At 46.2% G+C, this 21,965-nt stretch overlaps 2 protein-coding genes across 7 annotated transcripts in view; one reads left to right on the top strand and one right to left on the bottom strand.

The window, feature by feature from the left end:
• The window catches only part of PTPN1 (protein tyrosine phosphatase non-receptor type 1), a 34,322-nt gene extending 24,441 nt beyond the window's left edge, over positions 1–9,881 (top strand). Inside the window, exons 4-9 of the mRNA XM_027751866.2 lie at positions 1,263–1,361; positions 3,097–3,234; positions 3,707–3,916; positions 4,584–4,745; positions 5,371–5,606; positions 6,614–9,881. Of these exons, the coding sequence (XP_027607667.2) occupies positions 1,263–1,361; positions 3,097–3,234; positions 3,707–3,916; positions 4,584–4,745; positions 5,371–5,606; positions 6,614–6,818 (1,050 nt within the window). The 3' untranslated portion in view covers positions 6,819–9,881. The remainder of the gene's footprint in view (positions 1–1,262; positions 1,362–3,096; positions 3,235–3,706; positions 3,917–4,583; positions 4,746–5,370; positions 5,607–6,613) is intronic.
• A 333-nt stretch (positions 9,882–10,214) lies between these two features.
• RIPOR3 (RIPOR family member 3) overlaps positions 10,215–21,965 on the bottom strand; it is a 54,107-nt gene continuing 42,356 nt past the window's right edge. For all 6 annotated transcript variants that reach the window (XM_039382598.1, XM_027751861.2, XM_039382599.1 and 3 more), the window contains 11 exons: positions 18,345–18,474; positions 17,329–17,907; positions 16,708–16,847; positions 16,304–16,436; positions 15,723–15,831; positions 14,450–14,611; positions 14,128–14,286; positions 12,890–13,092; positions 12,559–12,642; positions 11,851–11,941; positions 10,215–11,225 (listed from right to left, as the gene is read on the bottom strand). In XM_039382598.1, the coding sequence (XP_039238532.1) occupies positions 11,125–11,225; positions 11,851–11,941; positions 12,559–12,642; positions 12,890–13,092; positions 14,128–14,286; positions 14,450–14,611; positions 15,723–15,831; positions 16,304–16,436; positions 16,708–16,847; positions 17,329–17,907; positions 18,345–18,474 (1,891 nt within the window). In that variant the 3' untranslated portion in view covers positions 10,215–11,124. The remainder of the gene's footprint in view (positions 11,226–11,850; positions 11,942–12,558; positions 12,643–12,889; positions 13,093–14,127; positions 14,287–14,449; positions 14,612–15,722; positions 15,832–16,303; positions 16,437–16,707; positions 16,848–17,328; positions 17,908–18,344; positions 18,475–21,965) is intronic.

The following is a 21,965-nucleotide window of genomic DNA, read 5'->3' on the forward strand; positions in this document are numbered from 1 at the left end:
ACATCCGTGTGTGCATAAACATGTGCATAGAATGTGAGAGAGGAAAGCCATGAAATACAGACTTTAGTGATGGGAATGTGGGGGGCAGGAGGGCAGTGGCTGCTTTTCCCTGAATCTGTGAATTCCACCCCTATCTATACAAAAAAATTAAAAATACCCGGATACCCTGTTGTTTTATTCTGAGAGCCAGCAACTGCGCCAGGATTCTTGTTTGTCCTAAATATTCCATGGAGACTGTTCTGATCTCTGATCTTGACTTTTTTTTTTATCCCTTCCTCCCACACTTTAGATTAAGGTAGACTGGGATTAATATTTTCAAGTGACAGCTCTTCCTTCCTGTTTGTAGAGAGTAAAGATAAATCTCCTAAAGAAGAAATGGACAGTACAGATTGAGTGTGGAAATGGTTCTTTGCACACAGCTCTTATTGCCCTGATTCAGGACAGGGGAGGCTGATCACAGGGTTGAACTGGGATGTGGGATAGTTGAATGTGCAGCTGACTGGTACAAGTTCTCTGTTCTGATCCAGAATTTGTTGGCTTTGAATGGCTTTATTTAAATCTAGTCATTCCTTCTGAGGACCCTGCCTTGCTGTTCTGTTTGAGCAGAGGGATGGACAGCAAACACGGGGCACAATAATGCTGGTTTGTGTTGCCAAAAATTCAGAACAGTAGCTTTGGAGTGGAAAATAGCGAAGAAACCCAAGACAAACAGGAAGTTAGAGGGAAATCTGCTCTGTGAAATAGATAGTAGTCTTTAAAAGGAGTTAGCACTTCATTCAGTCCCAGAGCAGATCCATGAAGATTCTGGACCACCGTGTAATTTGTTGCTGATCTGGCATCATTTCAGTGTTTTGAGTGTTTATCCCTTTAGTCAGGTAATTTTCAAGTATCCTGAATAAGGTTGATGTATTGCAGAGTAGTTAATTCTGCTCTTAGTTAGACAGTGGGGTTTTATTTCCCCATGACCTTTGTATACCTTTCCTAAGAAAATGTGGTATTTTTCACTCCCAGTTCTGTTCTCGCAAATGAGACTCAATCTCTCTTCCTCTTATGTGTGGGGGAGAAAATATGAACCATGCTTTCATGGGAAAATTCATAACATGGAACTTAGAGCTGTCTCACTGCATTTTTTTACAGTTTTAAATGAGAAGTTGCTTGTTACTTGTCTAAATCTATTGCCCAGCACAGTAACTGTAACTGGGGAACAGTGCACTGACAGTCACAGAAAATAATGCTTATTTCTGGGGATTCTGTCTCTGCAGGGACCTTTGCCAAATACTTGTGGTCACTTCTGGGAGATGGTTTGGGAACAGAAAAGCCGCGGTGTTGTCATGTTGAACAGAGTGATGGAAAAGGGATCCGTAAGTACTTACCCAGGTCTAGCTCTGTGCTCATCACATCTTTAAGGTTTTTGTTTAATGAAAAACCCAACTAAAACCAACCCAGAGAACAGGGCCAGGTGACTGTTCAGCGATTTTATCTAAGAAATTATGCCTAGAATTGAATACTTGGGCGAATCGGGGTTATTTTAAATAATTTACCACCAGAGAAGTAGAAAGTTTGGGTTCCTCTGGCACGTGGAGAAGCTGCTGCCTTGAGAGGAAATGCCTTGGCCTTTGTGATGGTGGAGAAGATGGAACCATCGGGCTTGGATTTCCTCCCTGGCTCAGAGCTCTGCCTCAGTGCTGGTTCCACAGCTGTCATCCCTAAAGAGGCCTGTCAGCTCTGCAAACCTGGGACAAAAGCAGCTTTAAAGAGTGATAGAAATGCCCAGTTAAAAGTTGAATGCTGCAGTGTAGTCAGTATAAAGACCTTTGGAGGAGGGGTAGTGAGGATGTTGGGTATCCACCAGTGATAACTGGGTGGTACATGCTTTTGCATCACTGGGAAAAAATTCCCAATAATCAGGAAAATTCTTGGGCAATGAGTTGTGTTTCAATAAACTGCTGTCTTAATTTTCAAGTGTTTTGCTGTTTTTTGTAGTGCAAGTGACATTTAATCTTCAAAAGAGGTGCAGTAACCGTATTTTTCAGTATTTTCTTCCTTTCCAAACATTCCTGTTCTTTCTCAGCACATTCTCAGTTTTGAATAAAACGAGTGCCTGTGATCCCTTAGGCTGTTTGCACTGCTCAGCAAACAGCACTGGGAGCCTCACAGTGGACAACAAAATACTGTTTGCAGACACATTTGTGGAGAAATCAGACCCAAAACCAATTGCTGTGTCTTTATTACAAAACCAAACAAAAGTGCAGAGAATTATAAGTGCATTCTACACCTCAATAAACACAGTGCTGCCCTTCTCTTTGGTTGGCTCACTTAAGGCCCTGGCATGCAGCAGTCTTTGCAAAACTAATCTTTCTGGAAGACTTTTGATAAGAAAATTGAAATTCAGTCAGAAGTAGGTAATGGGAATGTTTGCTGAACACAGGGGGTTTTTGTTTGGCACTTCACCTTTAAACTGTGCCATGTAAAATCAAAATGATCTCACTGCTATTTTTATTTTTTGTGGTGAGTAGAAGGAGTAACCCAAAATTTCATCTGATGTTACCCTTGAAATTAACAATGTGATCATTTCCTATATGTAGCTTATTCACAGAATTCATAATACTTTTCACAGTGTATTCTGCTCTTATTAATATCTGTCTCTTCTTTTGAAACTTAAGTCTTTGATGTGACAGTAATAAAATGCAGAGTAGGCTTAAAATTCAGATTTTGGCAGGCAGTTATGAGAGCTTTTGTACTTAGTTATTAGATTTTTGTTTGTTTGTTTGACACAATATAAAATAAATAACGACTTTGGGGATTTTTATCAGATTTCACAGCTTCACACTCTTTCAGCTTTCAGGTACCTACCCTCAGTCCTTAGGTGTTTTCATGAGTTTAGTCAAGGTCAAAATAATTTGACTCATACAAAAGTGGAGATGTGGTTCTGCAACATAAAGGAAGACTGATATTCTTCACACTGTAATTTCTGGTCCTTATAGTAGAAGGAGATGAAGAAATTGTCTCATAAGAAAAGGTTGTATTTAAGGATGTTTCTTCCTTACCTTTCAGTCAGACATAAATGACATTTGTATGGCTCCTGTTTGTTTTTAGATAAAGTGTGCACAGTACTGGCCACGGAAGGAGGAGAAGGAAATGTTTTTTGAAGACACAAACTTGAAACTCACATTGATATCTGAAGATATAAAATCCTATTACACAGTACGACAGCTGGAGTTGGAAAACCCAACCGTAAGTACAGGATCTCATCCAGTCCCATCCCTGGCCCTCTCCCAGCGGGAGACTGACCTCCTGAGAGCAGCAGGGACTTGGAAAAGATGGTCAGGAATTGCACTGAATTTGGTGATTCTGCATGAGATTATTCCTCAGTCTCAGTTTGTGTGCTGTGGACAGGAAACTCAGATATTTATTTAACATACGTGAGGAAACTCGAGGCCTTTCCGTGTCTCAGCTGTACACTGAGCGATAGAAGCTTTTGAGCTGTGCTGAAAAGACTAAACCATCTTGTAAAGAAGTGCATTTACTCATCCAATTTCCTGTGCCCCAAATAGAGACCTTCACAACAAGAGCTAATTATTTGTAGTTTCTTGGCTGTGCAGCTTCAAAAGCTCCCTCAGACTGGTGGGACTTTTCAGTCAGCAGTTCCCAACACTCCTGACTCGTGTATCTGCTCTAAAAAGCTTCCCAAATGCTGTTTTTCCAGACCCAGGAAACTCGGGAGATTCTGCACTTTCACTATACCACGTGGCCTGACTTTGGTGTCCCCGAGTCCCCGGCCTCGTTCCTCAATTTCCTGTTCAAGGTGCGGGAGTCGGGCTCGCTGAGCCCCGAGCACGGCCCCGTCGTGGTTCACTGCAGCGCCGGCATCGGCAGGTCCGGCACCTTCTGCCTGGTGGACACGTGTCTGCTCCTGGTGAGGCTTCCTTCTCGTGGGCTGGTTCTGCAGGGGTATTTTTGGGAGTGGTTTGAGCCTTACAAGAGCTGTGGCGGGGCCTGGGAAGTGTTGTTGCCGTGATTTCCATTATTTCACTCGTGCTGTTTTGGGAGTGTTTTCCAAGGCAGGTCTCATTGCTGAGTGGCCATTTGGGGTCTGGGGAAGAGAACTCTCTAGTTTTCAGAGTGATTCACAAAGACAGGCTTTGCCTTCATGGTTAAGAGAAAACCACACTAACCCGACTTAGATGTCTGCTAAGTCGTAGCGTGAACTGTCCTGAAACAATGCAAAGCCCATCTGATGAGTTTGCTTTTACAGAGTCACCTGCACTTGTGGGCAGGAGGAAATTGTCCTGACTTCAGCATAAGGCTGGAATTCTCTTGGCTTTATTCTCTCACTGCGTGAGACCTACAGAAAGCCAAGTCAGGCCTAGGCTAAAATGTCACTAAAAAGAAAAAAGGGGGAAAGGGACAACATTTGGAGTCCCGTTGGTTTCCCCTCAGTCTTTTTGGAAGCCCAGTAAAAAGCTGCTCCATACCAGTTTGGTGTGAGTTCATTAACTGTGTAATGGGAAGGGCAGTGTGAAAGCCCTGCCACAAGATGAGTCCTTGTAGTGAACATCACCAGCACGTGTCATATTTTTCAGATGGACAAACGGAAAGATCCTTCCTCTGTGGATGTCAAGCAGGTTCTCCTGGAAATGAGGAAGTACAGGATGGGACTCATCCAGACCGCAGACCAGCTCCGCTTCTCCTACTTGGCTGTTATTGAAGGGGCAAAATTCATCATGGGAGATGCTTCAGTGCAAGTGAGTGCTGTGGGCAGCTCAGCCAAAGGAGGAGCTGCAGCTCCATGGGAACTGTAGCAAGTGTGTGGGATGAGGAGGAGAAAAAGAAGCTTCAAGCTTGGTGCTTGTTTCAGCTCCAATACATTTTTTTATTATGGGGTTCTTCAACACAGTGCTTTACAATCTGTCACAACCTGAAGTGTTGTGTTTAAGAACCTTCCAGAGAGTACCTGTGAGTTAACAGGTGCCTTGTGTGCTTTCCAGCACAGTGACCAGGGTGTAGCTGCTGGCATTTTAGATAATAAAAGTTTTCTAATATAGCAGAAGTCCAAGTATTATGATTAAATTCATCAGGTTTTTTGTGAAAAGCAAAACTCCAGCAAAACAGATCCTATTTTGTGCTATTTAAGTTTTCCAGAAGTAGACTGGAATCTCTTGCATTTGTATCTGATGTGTTCTGTGTGTAGTGGATGTAGCTTGGGTTTGGAGTTCTTGTGTCTGGTTTGTCTTTTTTTCCCTCGATGCAAAAGAAGAGCCACTTTAAGAATTAATTAAAAGGGAGAGTATAATGATTCTGCCATGGTAAAGTTTAGAGCAGCTTACAGAGAGAAGAGAAGAGCTTACCAGGGCTTGTCCTTCCCTGAAGGAGCAGTGGAAAGAGCTCTCCAACGAGGACCTGGCCCCCCCACCTGAGCACACCCCCCCACCTCCCCGGCCACCCAAGCGAACCTCGGAAATGCACAACGGGAGGATGCACGAACACACGGAGTCCTTTCCCAAACACCCAGGAGCAGAGGAGGAGATCACCCGCTCAGTGAGCACCGTGGAGGAGACGGTCCCAGACGGCAGAGCTCGTTCACCTGCACCGCTGAGCACAGACAGGTAATTCAGGGCTTCTCCCGCTGTGAAGTGTCCCGGGATCTCTGTCCACGGGGTGAGTGTGTGTGGAGGACATTGGCACATAAAACAGCATTTCATACAGAAGGGCCTGAGCAGATCGAGGCAGTGTAAGAGTAGGAATAGTAGTTCCAAGCCAAAATTCTCTCAGTCGAGGTCTCACACTCATGTTCATTTAACTTCCCCGTGGGCTGGGGCCTCTTCTGGCACCCTGTTAAGAAGTGACAGGTGATGGGTGTGTGGCTCTGGGAGCTGGAGATCAGTGAGAGGTTCCCATAGTCTTAAATTCACAGAGCTGGGAGGCTGCAACCAGGAGCTGAACATGGTGTCTCCCTCCAAGTTCTGCTGCAGGCAAGGAGATAAAATGCCCTGCCCAAAAGAAACAATGTTTTGATCTGGATTTTTCTTAATTCATTGGGGAGATTCTGAAAGGAAAAATACTCAAATTCCGAACAGTATTTGCTAAAAAGAAAGGAAGTCTTGGAAACAGGAACACACACAAGTGGAGGCTTAGCGGTGAAAGAAGGAAGTGTTGCACTGGTAGCATCTCCCTCTGTCTTTCTTTGGTGACAGTATAGTTCTGTTAGCAGAACATTTGCCTGTGGTGTGAGATGCCTGGTGATGATTTCCACACCCACTGAAGGTATGGATTTAAAACTGGTGTCTTGTGTCTTCTCATTAGTGGGATAAATCTGAATTTCTCAGTGAATAAATAATTTCTCAGTTTAGTGTAAATGAACATCAGACATGTCCAGCTCCAGAGAGGTCAGATTGATTTTATTTAGTGTAGTCCCTTGTCTGAGGATGGAGCTGAATCCTCCTCTGGAACTGCCTGTCTTCATTGGTTGGAGGCGCTTGGACTGGACATCTGACTTTCCCCTTACTGGAGTCCAGTCCTCCACTGTGCCAGGGTTCAGGAGGGCTCCATGGCAAATCCAGTGAGGAATATTTGTGTCCATCCAGTACTGAATATTGATTTCTTTGTCCTTAAGCACTAGTCAAGACACTGAAATTCGGAGGAGAACTGTTGGTGAAAACCCGCGTCTCTCACCCCACAAAGAGGAGTCCAAGTCGGAGAACTCGGACGAGGAGGATGAGAACATGGTGACAACGTGGAAGCCATTTCTAGTGAACATCTGCATGTTCACTTTCCTCACAGCAGGAGCTTATCTCTGCTACAGGGTGTGTTTCCACTGATGGCTGTTCCAGCAGGATGGACCCGCGGGGAACACGCCCGGTCGGGGTTTGTGGGAGCTCCTGTGAGGGGGAGCAGTCCAGGCAGGGGAGCCTTGTCTCAGAGCAGGTAGATTTAGTGTGAAAGGCCAGAACTTTGGGTAGGGCTTAAAGAGAGAATTGATGCACTAGGGTTTTATCCAGCCCTGTGGTCCCAAGAACATAATATTCTAATCTCAGGGCCTTAAAATATTCAGGAGTAAGCAGAGAAAATGCCAAATAGTTGGTTTCCTTTTTTTTTTTTTTTGTTTTGTTTTGTTTTGATTTTTTTTAACTAAATAATAGAATTACAACACATTGTTGTTTTTAGCCTTTTTTAAAAAGCCAGTTCATTTTCTTTTGTTTAAGAAAAAGTAGGCACAAGTGAAACTTGCTTGTACTCTCCAAGTGTTGTAACCAAATACATGACTTACATTGACGAGTTCCCAAAAAAGAAAAAGAAACCCACATACCTGAAGAATGTAAACCTTTGGAAGGGGAGGGATGTTTGTGGTTGGTTTTTTGTTTCTTTTTTTTTTTTTTTAAACTTGCTTCATCATTAAAGACTGAGTTGTGGGCAGTGCCTGTGGTATTGATATATTTAATCTTGGCATAACTGTTCTTAAAGAGCTGATTGTTTTACTTGTGTTGATAGAACCAGGCTTCTGCATTTGCTCAGGGTATCCCAACACGTCCAGCTCTTGGATTTTTTCCTTTTTTTTTTTTCCTTTACTAAGTGTATCTCCTCATTGACTTTTGTTGCACTCTACTTGCACATACGGCTCTTTACATTGCACCATCCTTTCTAAAGCTGTTTTTAGTTTTATATTCTGGGTTAGGAGAGATTGAGGGGAGAGAGAGAAACAGGAAGGGAAATTCAACCAAACCACGTCCACCAGCACTCTGCCATGGAAGGACCAGTTCTTAAACCTCATCATTTGGAATGTAAAATGCAGTTTCACTCTCCGTGTGCTCCGTCAGGACTAGCTGTTGCTTCCAGCCAGGGGAGAGGCCCCAGGGGTGCTGCAGGCACGGGGCAGGAGAGCATTTGGTAAATCCAGAGCAATCCAGGCTGTGGCAGCTTCCTTGAGACACAGACAGTTCACCAGGAGCCGGGTTGGTCTGTGAACATGTCGGTTTATGATGCAAGTGTTTGTGTGTTCTGCTTTGTGTAAAGCCAAGATTAAAGTCCTGGCTCTAGGCGGGGGTCCTGCAGCCAGGCTGGGCCCAGCACTGGCCCTGCTGTGGGCCTGGCCCAGGGCTCCAGGGTGTAAAGTGCTTGTAAATAAGGATTTGGGGGTGTGGGTAGGACTGGGACTGGAAGGCAGCATTGCACTAGGCAGCCAATGCTGTTCCTCTCGGTAGTACCAAATGATTAATAGTTTAAACAATAATAGCAAAGATTTCTTTGCTTGTGTCGTGGAGCAGAGACCAGGAGCAAACTCACTGCTGAGAGCTGTGGAGACTGAGCTGACCCAGGACAGCTGGTCTGCAGCACTGTTACTGATCTGCTCTTTTCATTTCTCAAGTCTCTGTAGATTTAGAGCACTTAAGCACCCCCTCAGTGCAGGCCTCGCTGTGGAGGAGCCCAGGGGAGCTCTCTCCACTCAGTATTTATTTTTGCCAAGCTGGCTGTAGGTGTAGCTCTTCCTTCAGTGGGTGAGTAGGTGAAGGGGGTCGGGGGGGGTTGGAGTTATTTCTATTTTGTGTTTTGTTAAGCTTGCATCAAGGGCTTCTCAAGAGTACAATAATAAATCCTCAGGTAGTACTGGGAATCAATCCTTTTACCTGTGAGACTGTTGGTCAGACCAGTACTTGAAAGGAGGAATGTTGTAATCAGTCAATATTTAGTTATATTATTGGAAACAGGAAAAATGAGTATAGAAAAATGGTAATATATAATGGCTCATCTGTGTATTTAAGATACATTATGTGATTGCTTTGTCCCCACTGTTCTCTCCAGCACGGGCAGGTCCTGCCCTGAGGCACCATTTGTACCCCTTTGTATTAAACTGCATGTGAAGTCTCCGGTGTCCCGATGAAACACCACGTGCTTGAAAGGTGAAAGAACTTATATTTCTGCTTCCTGATGTGCCCAAATGATATTTGCATGACCTGATCCTTAGTGGCTGTGGTTCAGAGGGTGTTGCTGAAAGTCTCCTCGTTCAGCGATGGCCTGTTGGGTGTTTATCAGATAATATGTACTCGCCTAATCCTTGGCATGACTTCCCGTGGGATCCCGTGTGCCCGGTGGTAGCATGTTCCTTTCAGCTGAGTGAGTGTAGTACAGACATTCCAGAGTTTAGTCAGCCCTATCCACACCTCCCCTGGCCTGGGGGCAGCAGGGGCACCTTTGGAAAGACACGAACCAAACCCCCCCCCACTGCACATGTTCCCAAGAGAGAATATTTTAAGGTTTTGGTATGGCAGGAAAACAAAGCCTCCTTCCTTTGATTCCAGATTAATTCAATTGCAAATGATTCTACCAAGAGAGAGTTCCTGCAGGTTGTAGAGAAGCTCTGAGCATCCCCCTTTCCACCTGTTCCTTCCCTCTGTTCCAGGTCCAGCTCTTCCCCTGTCCCAGGACACAAAGTGACTGCTCCCCAGGCCCCTGAGGTGTGGATAAGGCTTGGAATACTGAACTGTTCCCATTTTGTTTTGCTGTCCTGTACTGTCTGTGGTAGTTGGGGGGTGTAAATACCGTGGGGGTGTTGGGTAACCTGTTCTTGGAAATGGACAAACATCCATGTTAGACTCGGTAGGACGTTAGTGAGCTGCTCTGCTATCTGCCTTAAGCAAATATTTACTCATCAGGTCTTTCTTTTTTTACAGATTGCCATAGAATAAACTTTTATAAAAAAAAAAAATTTAAAAACTCAACAAAAAAGCTGAATGTTTTGGTATAATACAGTTTCAGGTATCTTGTCTTTTGTGTAAGCCGCTGCTGGGCCTCCCAGGTTAGAGTACAACTGTACAGTTTTTCAGTCTCCCATACAAGTTTTCAGTTCTCATTTTAGTTGTAACAATAAAATTCTTTTTTTAAAGAACTTTGATGGGTCTCTTATTGCTTTGGGGCTGGAGCCACAGGCTCCTGATTGACCCACACGCACAGGGGGGCAGGAGGGGAACGTTGGGGGGTTGTAGAGGAAAGTGTGATTTAAATGTTATTGTAAGAACTTTCTGTGGGCAGAGTAAAAGAGATGAGGCACCTGCATCTCTCCCTGACCCCTCCAGCTCCCTGCTCTGGTCTTTCACATGAATCAGGTCAATTTGAACTCCAGGGGTCCAAGCCTGACCTGTCCCAGGCAGGACAGGGGTCAAGCCCAGTGCCCTGTACCTGTCCCCAGGCCTGCCAGCACAGCACCACAAAACACTCACAGGAACTTGGCTCAATGGTTTATTAGAACTTCAGAAAACAGTATGAAATCCAACAAATAAATACTGAATAGAAACGTTTTATACACATATATATACATATATAAAAATATGTACACACAAGCCCAACCCTTTCAAGTATTGTACCTGAGGCCAGGCTTCTCTCCACGGCCACCCTGCCCTGCCAGCCAGGGGCTGAGGAAGGGCCTGACACCAGGTGGATGATTATGAGAAGTCTTGATCTATGACTAAACTCAAAATTTAAAACCAACCCAAACCTGTCCCTCCCTCAGTCAGACCTGCACCTGGCAAACCCAACACAGACCCTGCTGCTGAGCACACACACTCCTCCCACACGCTGTCTGTCCCTGCTGGAACGTGGCCTAAGCTGCAACCAGGCTGAAGACTTTGGAAGTAACAAGTTTTCCTTCTGCAACTAAATTGTCCAGGCAAAAGAACCCACTGAGCAATGCTGCTGGATCTGTTCTGCTAGTTGGTGTAAAAGGCTGTTGTCTGCTGCCTTCCAGAGGGACTGTTGGAGAGTGATTCATTTCTCCCTCGGGAAATGCCAAATTAATAAAACACTTCATGGGAAAATAAATCATATTGGATTTACAGTTTGAGCAGGGGCAGCTAATTCCAGCAAGATGGAGATTTTAACTCCAGCGACAACCTGGTGCCACATTCCAAGAGATCCCAGCTTTCATTCATCCAGGCACTTGGTATTTGATCACGTGCTGAGAGATGGTGAGAAAATGTGTTCCAGCCTGAATTGTGGAGACTGCAAACTGTGCCCTTTGGAAATGAGCCTGTCCTGGGGCAGGATGCAGCACAGACAGCAGGGATGACCAAAGCCATCCCTCAGGTCCCCGTGTGGCCGTGAGGACAGGGGGATGCAGCTCCTCCCGTTGCACTCCTAAAACACTGTGATTTCAATCTCGGCCTCGTGCTGGGCAGTTTCCCTCAGTTCACAGCAGATCCTGTCCATTTTCTCGAAGGCTTGGCGGCCCTTTTCCCCTGTGGAGAAAGGAAACAGCCTGTGCTGAGGGAGAGACACAAACGCCTGAGAAATGGGATCCTCTGGAAACACTTCCATTGTGACCTTGTTTGGAACTAACAAGGACTCCTAATAGTGGCAAGCACGTCCCTAAGGGAACAGTTTTCCAAAACCTGCTGGAAGCCACCATGGAAAATCAGGCCTCCTGTCAATGCTTCCATGTGAGTAACAGTTTGGAGCATCACAGCTGGAAAACTTGCCATGCACGTGAGCCTGAGTGTTTCTGGGAAGCAAGTCTGGAGATCCCCAGGACTAAACATGGATCAAAGGGGGTTTGGAAAGAATAGAATAGGGAAACAGTTCTCCAGCATCACTTCCAGCATCTTTGGTTCTTATCTGCCACCTTTTCAAAAGGTTCAGTGGTTCCTAAAGCACTTTATCCTGGAGAATTTCCTTGGTCTGGTTCTATAAACCTCAACAGGAGGGCCCTTGGTTGGTACCTGTGATATAAAGTTTGTCTCCATGGTATGAAACAGCTGTTCATGAGGGATTTCCACTGTCTTGGATGTGTTCAGGCTGCACCTGAGGCCTCTCCTGGTCCTGCACTATTTCACATCACTTTTTCAGACTGTTTGAAAGCCTTACCAAAGGACAGCGTTGTTTCCCTGGCTGCATTCCTGACTTCCTCTGTCTCAGACTGGCACAGGTGGGCAACCTGCTCAATGCTCTCCACAGCCTGTGGGAGAAAGGAAACATTGGCCTCAGCAGCTCCTCAGCAGTTTGGTGGATGTTTTTCACAAGGCAAACAGACACACAAACTCCCATCTCTTCTTGAACCTGAATTCTACCAGGACCTTTCTCTTCTCCCCCAGCACATCAGCTTGCAGTTACATTTCCTGACATATTCTCACCTCTCTCACCTCCTTCTCTCCTGTCTTAGGGTCTTAGAAAGTGTAAAAGTCGCAGGGTACAGGTCCCTGCTGCAGGACCATTAAATCAGCATCACCCACCAGGACGTCCCTGAAAGGGTTAATCCCAGTTGTTGCTTTGCAAATTGAATTTAAGAATAAGACTGATTTCTTGTTGTGTGACTGGATATCACAGGAGTTCAAACACATCCCCTGTGTCCTTGTGCTGTGCCTGGCACATCAAACAAGATGCCCACAGCTCCCTCTCCTGCTGCCTTTGGAACAACGGCATTAATGGTTTGGAACTTTGGCAGCCAAGGAATTCGGGAATTCCAAACAGCAGAAAGCTGCTAAAGTGACCCTACCAGCTTTAAAATCCCGGCCAGACACACTTCTGCATCCATGACTGTGGCCAGATGTGCCCAGCAGAGCTGTGAACACTTACCCTGAGGTTCTTAAGAGCCAAACATGCAGCTTGCTGAAGTCTTGCATCACAGTCAGATAAAGCATCAGTGTAAAACAACACAGCCTGAATGGAAAAAGGAAAGTAAAAGGAACACCTTGAGTGTTAATCAAACAACCAAAGCAGACTGACAGGAGCAGCTCTGCCCATCTGAAAGTCAAAAACAGGACAGAGACAAATCACCCGAGCACTGCTGCGGTTTAGGGGCCAGTTCACAGCTAAGCCAAGGGCAGAGGGAGCAGTGCCATTCCGGGCTGAAACCACCCCATGGATCTCAGCAGCCCGGCAAGGCCAGGGGAGCTGCAGCGCTTACCTTGGCCCTGAGGCTCCTGCTGGCGGCGGCGCGGCACAGGCAGGACGTGGCCGCTTTGCTCACTCGGTGGTTCTCGTCCAGCTGCAGCTCCCCGAGCAGCCGCAGCGTCTGCGGGAGCGGCTGCAGCTTGTTCAGCCGCTTCCCCTTCAGCTTCTTCAGCGTCTTCAGCCTCCCGGGGCACTGCAGCTCCTCGATCAGCATCACTGCGAGGGAAGTGCTCGGCTTCACTCACCCGCAAACCAAGACATTTGCAAGGAACTCCTCCCTGGCCCGCTCCCCTTTAGCCACAAGCAGTTATTCCCAGGGCCGGCGAGGAAGCCAAGCGTGGCAGGAAGCAAACCGGGACAGCTGCCCCTTTGCCCATCCTGTCTTCTCTCCCTGCCATTGTTCCATTTCCTCCCGTGCCCAGGCTGGGACGGCAGAGCAGCCGATCTGTGCCAGCCCCGGGTGCATCCAGGACAACACCCAGAGCAGGTCCCACAGCCCTGGGCATCGGGACAAGAGCCCAGCCCACAACAAGGAACAGGATCAAGCAAAATGCAAACAGCCCTGGAAGATCTCACGGTACAGGACAAAAAAACCCCTCTCTCTTTTAAAAACTAAGAAATCAGGCACTGGATTTACCCTTTCAATTTGAAGAATATTCCAGGTCTTTTTCACTGACTAGGAATGCTCAAGTTTTAGCCCCCCTCCAGATGAGTCATCTGCATCAACATAAGCCTAAAGATGCAGCCAATATAAAGACTATTTTTAAAATAACTCTTTTCTAACACAGAGTAGGTTTTCAAGTACTTTCACATGTTGGACAAGACTCCAGTGAGGCTCTGGCTACCTCAGGCTAGAAAATGCACGTTAGTAACCTCTGCAATTTTATTGCTATTTTCTGTGTCTGATTCCAGCTGCAATAGACACCCAAAGCCCCAGACTTTACTCAGTCCTTGGATCCAGCTGTAGATTCCTCTTGACTTTGCTTCTGCTTTAACTTCAGAATATCCCAGAACCCACTTTTCAGGGCACTTAAGATAAACCCATCCTTCACACCTGGTTTGTTTGTACATAGCCAGATATGGGAGTCAAGCACATCTTTCCTGTTCTGATTAAAATTACATGGTCATAAGGGCAATTAAAATGGAAGCAAGTTGTCAGTGCACTGGTTGGGGTGTTTCCTGCTCTGGAGTTGTATCTTGAGTGGGAACCTGGAGGGTAGCCCTAAAGGAGGAGCCAAGCACTGCCATTACCTTCCTTGGCAAGTTTTCCCAAATGTTTCTCCAGGCTGGCAATGTGGTGCTTGTCCAGGTAGCTATAAAACTGGAATAAAGTAACTGGTTCTGTTTGGAGGTTTGGAGTGGGGAGCAACCCATCACAGGTGAGGATCTGCTCCAGCAGCCTCTGCAGCACTGCAAGAAGGAACACGGACAAGGACAAATGAGAAAACAGCAGGTTAGTTTGTGGGAAGCTGCTGAGAACAAGCAAGAGGTTTAGGGGTTTCTTAAATGCACAGGGACAATCTTTAGCACTGCAGCCAAATGCAGTCTGAGTGGCCTTGTGCTCCAGTGGTACCTGCTTCCAGCTGCCTGGGGTACTTTTCCTTCACTCTGAGCATCATCGTGTATTTCAGGGCATGACGGAACCTTTCTGCTGAAGCCAACAAGATGCTGCCAGGCTCTGCAAGGTCACTCCACATCTTCAGATAGTGCTTCTTCTTCTTAGTCTTCTGAATAACTGAAACCCCACATTTGAAGAAGTCCGTGAGCTCCAGCAGATTTTGGATTTTACATGAGAAATTAGGCACCAGATGGATTATCTAGACATGGGGCAGCGTTAACTTGTATTTGTGCTAGAGATGGTTTTGTTCAAAATGGGGCATTTCCTGCCAAAATGCTAAAACCTGCAAGCACTGATCTCACCAAGCCTAGGCTGAGCTCCTAAACTGTCATCAGCAGCTCTTCTGCCCCTTATTGTTCATTTTGTCCTGGCATGTGAGTCCAGCTCCAGAAGAACTTCCTGTGAGTTTAACTGGCTGCCCTTCTATCACAGCCAAAGATGTGCCACTGCCAGGTTTTAGAGATCCTGCCTCGTGTTCCTTCCTCGGGGCTCTCTCTTATCAAACACTTCACTTGAAGTCAACCTGTGGTTTCTCACTACCCTTTGGACCCTTCATGCCTTGCTCTTCCCTACAGAGAGACTGAACTGCATTTCACACTCCCACACTTCCCTGTCACACTGTACCAAAGGCCCTTTGGAGCTCTGCTCTGGGGAACAGGTTATTCTCACATCCTCCAGGATAAAATCTGTCAGCAAATGCTTCCAACTAAAATTTGCATTCTTGATGCTGTATTTACCAAGGTGAGAACAAAAGCCTTCCAGGCCTCCCATTGTGCTTCATCCTTTTGTCAACAGTGTATAGAGGAGTTTAGTATTGGGAAGGCCTGAGGTGGGAAGAATTGCCCAACTCTTCTTGCAGATGGGCACAGAATTTGGGCTGTTTGCTTACCAAGTAAAAGGACAGGTAAAAGAGAATTTTACTAAGGCTGCTCTGCTGTTCTTTGACTGCAAACTCCATCATCTACAACATCCCTGTTTAAAACATACCAGTTCAGCTACTCTTCGAGACAAATTTCTCCAAATCTTTTCCTTCCTTGCAGAAAAATCCAAAGCAAACCATGAGCCCTGTTTTCTCTAAGAATCCAGATATAAGAGCTGGTTTAATTATGTGACTGTTTGCAAGGAATTTAGAATGAAACACTGATGTGTCTGGGGAAGCTGGAGCGGGCACATCAGGGGTGCACCTCTCCCATCTCTGGCATGCCTTGGAAATAATGCAGCTACTCACTTTCTTCAACAGACATATCCAGGACATCCCCCAGCACTCGAGTCTGCTCCGATACTTCTTCCAAAATGCTCTCCTGGACAACCTGGGCTACGTTTGGTGACCTCAGTTTCTGAAATGCAACATATGTATCTCAGCAGCTGAAACAAGGGCAGTATAAAGCTCAAGGTAAACCAGGATTTGTTTCTTGGAATCAAACTTCTAAGAGCAGTGAGAAAACATCAGCTGCTCTGAGAAGGCCCCTCTGCCATCACAGCATATACTACTGGTAGTATCGGGTTTTCATTCATTCAAAAATTGATCACCCCTTGCACATTTAGAGCCAAACCTGTCTGATTGCATTTACAGCCTGCTTAGGGCACAAAGTACTAATTAGAGCTCCAGCAAAACCCAGAGGCTGAAGAAAGGCAGCAGAGTTTTATATGACATGTTCTGTGTAGATACACGAAGATGCTGCAGTTTCTGGACTTCATTTCCATTTTGAGTCTTTCTGCTCTTATAAAACAGCTACGTAATCCCTTCTGTCCATAATCAGAATCAACAATGACATCCAGTGCCCTGGGAACCCCCAGGCTGTTCTGTACCTCCAGAAGACCTTTGCACAGCTTCAGGTGAGTTATCAACAGCGTGTCTAAGTTGTCATCACCAGTAGTGACATCTTGAGTTTCTGGTCTCGTGTCACAGCTCAGGGACTTCAGTGTGTTGTCATTGTATGTGCTGTTGAGATGAGGGGGAAAAGGAGTTAGAACTCTCATCACTAAATAAAACTGAAGATGTGCAGTCTCAACGGGAGCCTTCAAGAAAGTCGCCAAACTACAAACCAGGTGGCACCAAACGCAACAGCAATTTTTTAAATTGCATTTATAACCTTCTTAAAAACATGAGGACACGTTTTGGTGCTGGGTGTTCACACCAGCAGCAGCTCTGCACAGCTGTTACTCAGCCAGGTGTTCCCCCTCAGCCCTGTCCCTGTCCCCACAGCACATACCTGACACTGGCTGTCCTGATGCTCCCAAACAGCGAGAGCTCGTCAGCACTGCAGTCAGCGTTTAGGAAGTCAAAGCTTTCCAGGACTGTCTCCACCATTAAACTCTCCATAGATGAGTGTTTGTGATGAAGTGTCTTTTGCTGTTGATGGGGTGGAAGGAAAAATGCTGTTATTTGTAGTATCAAGTCATTTTGCAGGAGTTCTTTGCTGGTTTTGAAATCATTCTTAATAATAAATTAATTTGCTTTTCTGATTTCATTCTTAGCATATCGGCTTGATGAACTGATGCAGTCACCTCGAGCTATACCAAATTTTAAAAATATCAAGAAAGATTAGAAGCAAACCTAAATGCTGAGGCTCTGACTAGTTCATGCTCAGCTTAGCCCAGACTGGTTTCCAGTTGGACTGCATTGGTTATTCCTTTCCCAGCCGTTGCTCTGTGCCCAGCACTGGGAGCTGCCTTTCCCGAGTCCTGCCTGACCTCTGGTGGCCAAACTCCTTTTGGGAACGTGCCATTGCTGCATCATTAAATGAAATCAGCCTCAGGGTCACAGAACGTCTTCAGATTTAGGGGTAACAGAGGAAGCTGCATCATGTCCCAAGGGTAAAACATTCCCATACCTTTAATTTATCCCTCAGAGACGAAACCTGGTATTCCAATTTCTCCAGCTGGGCTTGCCCCACATCGTGTGATTTCAGCAAATTCAACACTTCTTGGAGAGTCTTGTCAATAGACTTTGTATGTCCATCCAGTCTCGGGTCACTTGCAGCATTCCAGCTTTTCTGGCTGCTGTCCTCCTGCTCTGCCAGGGGCCGAGTCCTGGGCTGGCTCACAGAATCCCTCCTGCCCTTGTGGCGATTCGGAAGACTGGAGGGGTTACTTGGAAATCCATCCCCACATGGAGTCTTCTTCAGGATATCCAGAGTTGTGTGATCTGGGAGAGGGTGCTGGTGCTCTTCTGCACCAGTTTCTTGAATAATCACCAATGGCCTGTGGTCCAGAGCTGGAGTTGTACTTCGGGATTCTGCCCCTTTCTGGTCCTCAGAGCTGAACGAGTCTCCCTCACTGGTCTCGGCAGGATTGTGAGCTTTGCTCCTCCCATGGTCATCAAAATCACAGGCAGCCAAGTAGCTCAGAATGCTGGGGGGCTGGGCTTCATCACTTACATCCCCCTGGTTCTGCCTCAGCTGCAAAAGAGACTGCAGCAAAGAGATCCATAAATGAGCACGGACACAACTGGGAAGCCTGAGACCCCACCCAAGAGATACAACTCTGATTCCTGTTTTGGAAACATGCACCCAAATCCATCAAAGCACAGGGCTCTTCTGCACGTGGGGCCAGGCCAGCATGGATTGGACAAAAAACTACTGAAACCAATTTCTAAGAGCCCCAGGATGAACAGAAGAGCAGGAGTAACTGTGTGGTTTATCTTTCCGGTGAGAGTTACTAAGGCAGCTAAAAACCTGTTTCTGGGTTAAATGAATGGGGGTTAAAAAAAAACATAACAAAGCCCCAAACTGCAAAGGCCCAGAGTGCTATGCTTTCACACTTCTGAGTGTGCTCCTGAACAGTCTAATCTAACCCAAAATCAAGCCCTAGGTCTGTGCTTTGTATCTTGCTTTCCTCAGGTACTCACCAGGTAGTATTTCTCTCTGAAGCTGGGGGTGTTTGGGGGGGTCCAGTTGTACAACGAGCTCTTCCTGCTACCCACAGAAAACTTGGCAGTGCTTCCAGGTGACAAAAACAGGTTCTCTGTGTCAAAGGGGCTGCAGCAGAAAACAAAGGCCAAAGTGTCAGTGAGAGCAGAGAGCACAGAGGCGTTCAGCTGCAGGAACAGCTAGGAGGATTTGAACTGTGACATTCAGTCAATGCCACAGGGAATAAAAGGAAACAGAAACTGCCCCTCTGACCAGTATCTTTGATTGTTCCAGCAGAGAAAGAGGTAGGCAAGAAGGTATTTTACCCAGAATTCTCAACACCCTTTAAACAGAGACCTGTGCCAGAGTTTTTGGAAGAGTCCAGTGTTCCAAGAGGCTGAAGTGCTCCCTGTCCTCCTGCAGAGCCTGCACAGGCCCTGGTGCTGCCCATCCAGCACAGCCTGTGTGTGACAGGCACTGGGCACAGTGGGACAGGCACCACCCCAGGCAGGAAGGAAACAGAGCACATGTAATAAAGGAAAACTGCCAATTTCCCTCCTGCAGAGCACACAGCACCTGGAAAAGCCAATAAAACCCCCTCATTATCCTTCACTTACTAATAAATGACTGGCTGGCAGAGGAAGCTGCAGGGCTACAGGGCAGTTCTGTGGGTCACACAGGCACGGATGAAGCCACTTACAGCCCCAGAGGGTGCTGGCTGTGGGCTGCAAGACCTTGACAAATCCTGCTCTGAAGAGTTCCCAATTACCTTCTGCATCCCAGCCATTAATTTCCCAACTCCTCTGCAAACCAGTTTAAGGAAACTCGGACAAACTGTCTCCCCAAATGCAACTCAGCTACCCAGGAGAGGGAAAACATATTTCAAGTTCAGCAAAGCGAGTTTGTTTTTCCTACGTGTTACTTTTGTTCCCCACTGATATGCCTTGTGGCACCAAAAGAAAGTTTGTTTTTCCACTTAAGGACTGGCATTTGGAAAGAAGTGAACTGTTCACCACAAATCTGTAACCTCAGTGATAGGAACATGACGACCAAACAGCAGGATAAAGTCAGCTGCATTCAGCTGTACCTTGCAGGAGATCCAAAAGGGAATGAGGACTAATCAATTGCAGGGAAAAGAACTTCTGCTCTCTGGCAAAAGTTGAAAAGCAGAGCTCCAAGTCTCTTCAGCTGCTCGTGTTGCACAGGGACAGTTCTCCCCAGCACCCTGCAGTGCAGCTCCTCAGCACAGAGGTGACACTCTGAGCTCCCCTAGCACAGGTTAATTGGCTGAATTAACCAGTGTCACCCAGCTGGGGTCCATCACACAGCCCAGTTCCACGGAGTCCCAACCACCACCACCTGCATTGACTCACTGGACAGAAATAAATAGGGTTTCTGACAGCCAGAGCCTTTTCCCCAAAGCCTGCTGTGTTTGCTGATGAAAGCAAATTACTCCTACTCGTGGTATTTCTTAGAAAAAGTCACAGGGATCCATTCCTCACATTTTTCACTTTTAGCTTTTAATATAGCACTGCAGTAATGCAAAATGACACTTCTGGGAAAGGAACAACAACAACAAACTGAATCTGTTTTGCCCCTTTGACAATTCCTGGAACCCTCCAGCAAAATGCAGCTCTTCAGCTGCCTCCAGACAAGGACACACTCCCAGTCCCTGCAAGGAACAGCTGAGAGCAGAGGGGAAAGAAAGAATGGACTCTGCTCTAAAGCTTCTATTATCTCTTGGCTCTAAGCTCTTTGGGCATGATCCATCATCTCCTTCCACATTTCTACAGCAAACAAACCATCAGACTGGGACAGATCTATGAATCCATCTCTCCCAGCATTTTGACATTGACAGAATCCAGTAGGGGATATTCCAGGGGAAAACACAGGAAATTAGTCAAATAGAGTGGGCTTTCCCCAGACACATGCCCAGGTTTGAGGCAATCCATGGCTGAGATCTGTCATGCACCAGACTTTGCAAACAGACTATTGCCTTTAATTGTCACTGGTTTTTCCTTAGTTTGTCTAATGGCTTTCCTGAAATCATTGACACAAAACCTCTGTGTAGGTAAAAAGTGTGCAGAAATGTCATTATTTAACTTTAAATTGTGGAGCAAGTACTTGCTGTAGGGGGTGAGGGGTGTCTGTGGCTAATCATATCCTGTCCACATTGATGTGCCTGCACAGGATTATCCATAGGCACCTTCTCAAGGCTTAAAAATTCTATTAGAAAAAAAAAAAAAATCAAAGTGGCCCACCTGAGCTCTGCCAGCCCTGAGCATGAATTCCCAGGGAGATGTTACTTTGTCACACCCACCAAACCTGTGGAGTGATGGAATACTTGAGATTTCTATAATTTACCTCCCCCTGCTGCACTTTCTGTTGGGTAAGGAGGACACTGCCTGGTTTATGCTCTCAGAGGAGCAGAAGTGATGAGAGAGAGCTTAAGAGCAGAACTCAGTCCAGCCTTCAGCCCCAGAGGATCTGCCTTGCTTTCTCCCACTGTGCCCTAAGCACTCCCTTTCTGTCCATGGATTAAATACCAGCAGACCAGAAGTGCTCTTGGTGGATAGACCTGCCTGAATCCCAGTGTTCAGCCTGTGAATCCAGACTTACATTAATACAGAAAAAAAAGCCAATTCTAGTCAACTGATTGGACTCACTATTAATGATGAGATTTCTCTTGCCACCATCAAACCCAGGTGAACATGCCCATGCAATTTAACAGTGAGAAGGTTGTTAGTAGGTGTTTCACCTACCCCTTAAAGCACAGCAAGCACATTTTCCAGGTTAGTACAGCTTGTCACAGCCCCAGGCTATGAGTGCACAGGGATGCACTGATGGATACTGCCTGAAGATACTGCAGGAGTACCTACATGTTCACCTAAGTTTTCACTATAAGATCAGGACTGGCAGCATCCAAAAATAGAAACCAGACTTTCCTTTTTTTATTCTCCCTTCAGGTTTTCTCTCACTCCAGGAAGCCCTGTGAGCCAGGCCAGCACAGCCCAAAGCAGGCAGAGTCACCAGAGCAGTTCTGACTGGATGGTGCCCTTGGATCCCAGCACAGGGTGCTGCTGAAGTTCTGAAAGGAGAATACAGCTTTCTCTTTGTCCCGCATGTGAGACACAGAATTCAGACTGCTGTTTAGGTTGGCAAAAAACCCAAAGCCTTTTGCCAAACTGGCCAACAAAGCTGTTCTGCAACGGCCCCAAGTTCATTCACACTCCTCATGGCATGATCTATAAAGGAGCTGAAGGCACTTTTGTTTGAGCCCAGAAGACTGGAGACCTATTTAAAAGAAAATATACATTGAGAAGCGGAAGAGAGAGATCTGCATTTGGATTCCTCACAAAGCAGGTCTAGACTGAAAGCTTGTGCCTCAGAGAAGTTTGGGCAAATCAGATGGATTTGTTTAGTTATTCTCAAATCAAAGAGAAAAGCAGCTGTTGTTTTGAGTGCTCTAGCTTTGCAAACAGAAACACCCTGAGTTATCACCACAAAACTTCTCTTTTCTGCAAAGAACTCCAGCAAGCAGGCTGCCAGAGGAGAGGCCAGCTCTGCACAGAAGTGCTCTGGAGAATCCACTTGGTGGGACACCAAAGCATTTCGCAAAA

The sequence above is a fragment of the Pipra filicauda genome, unplaced genomic scaffold, assembly GCF_003945595.2.
Source record: "Pipra filicauda isolate LSUMZ 115617 unplaced genomic scaffold, ASM394559v2 scaffold275_size1018216_pilon, whole genome shotgun sequence".
Taxonomy (NCBI): Eukaryota; Metazoa; Chordata; class Aves; order Passeriformes; family Pipridae; genus Pipra; species Pipra filicauda.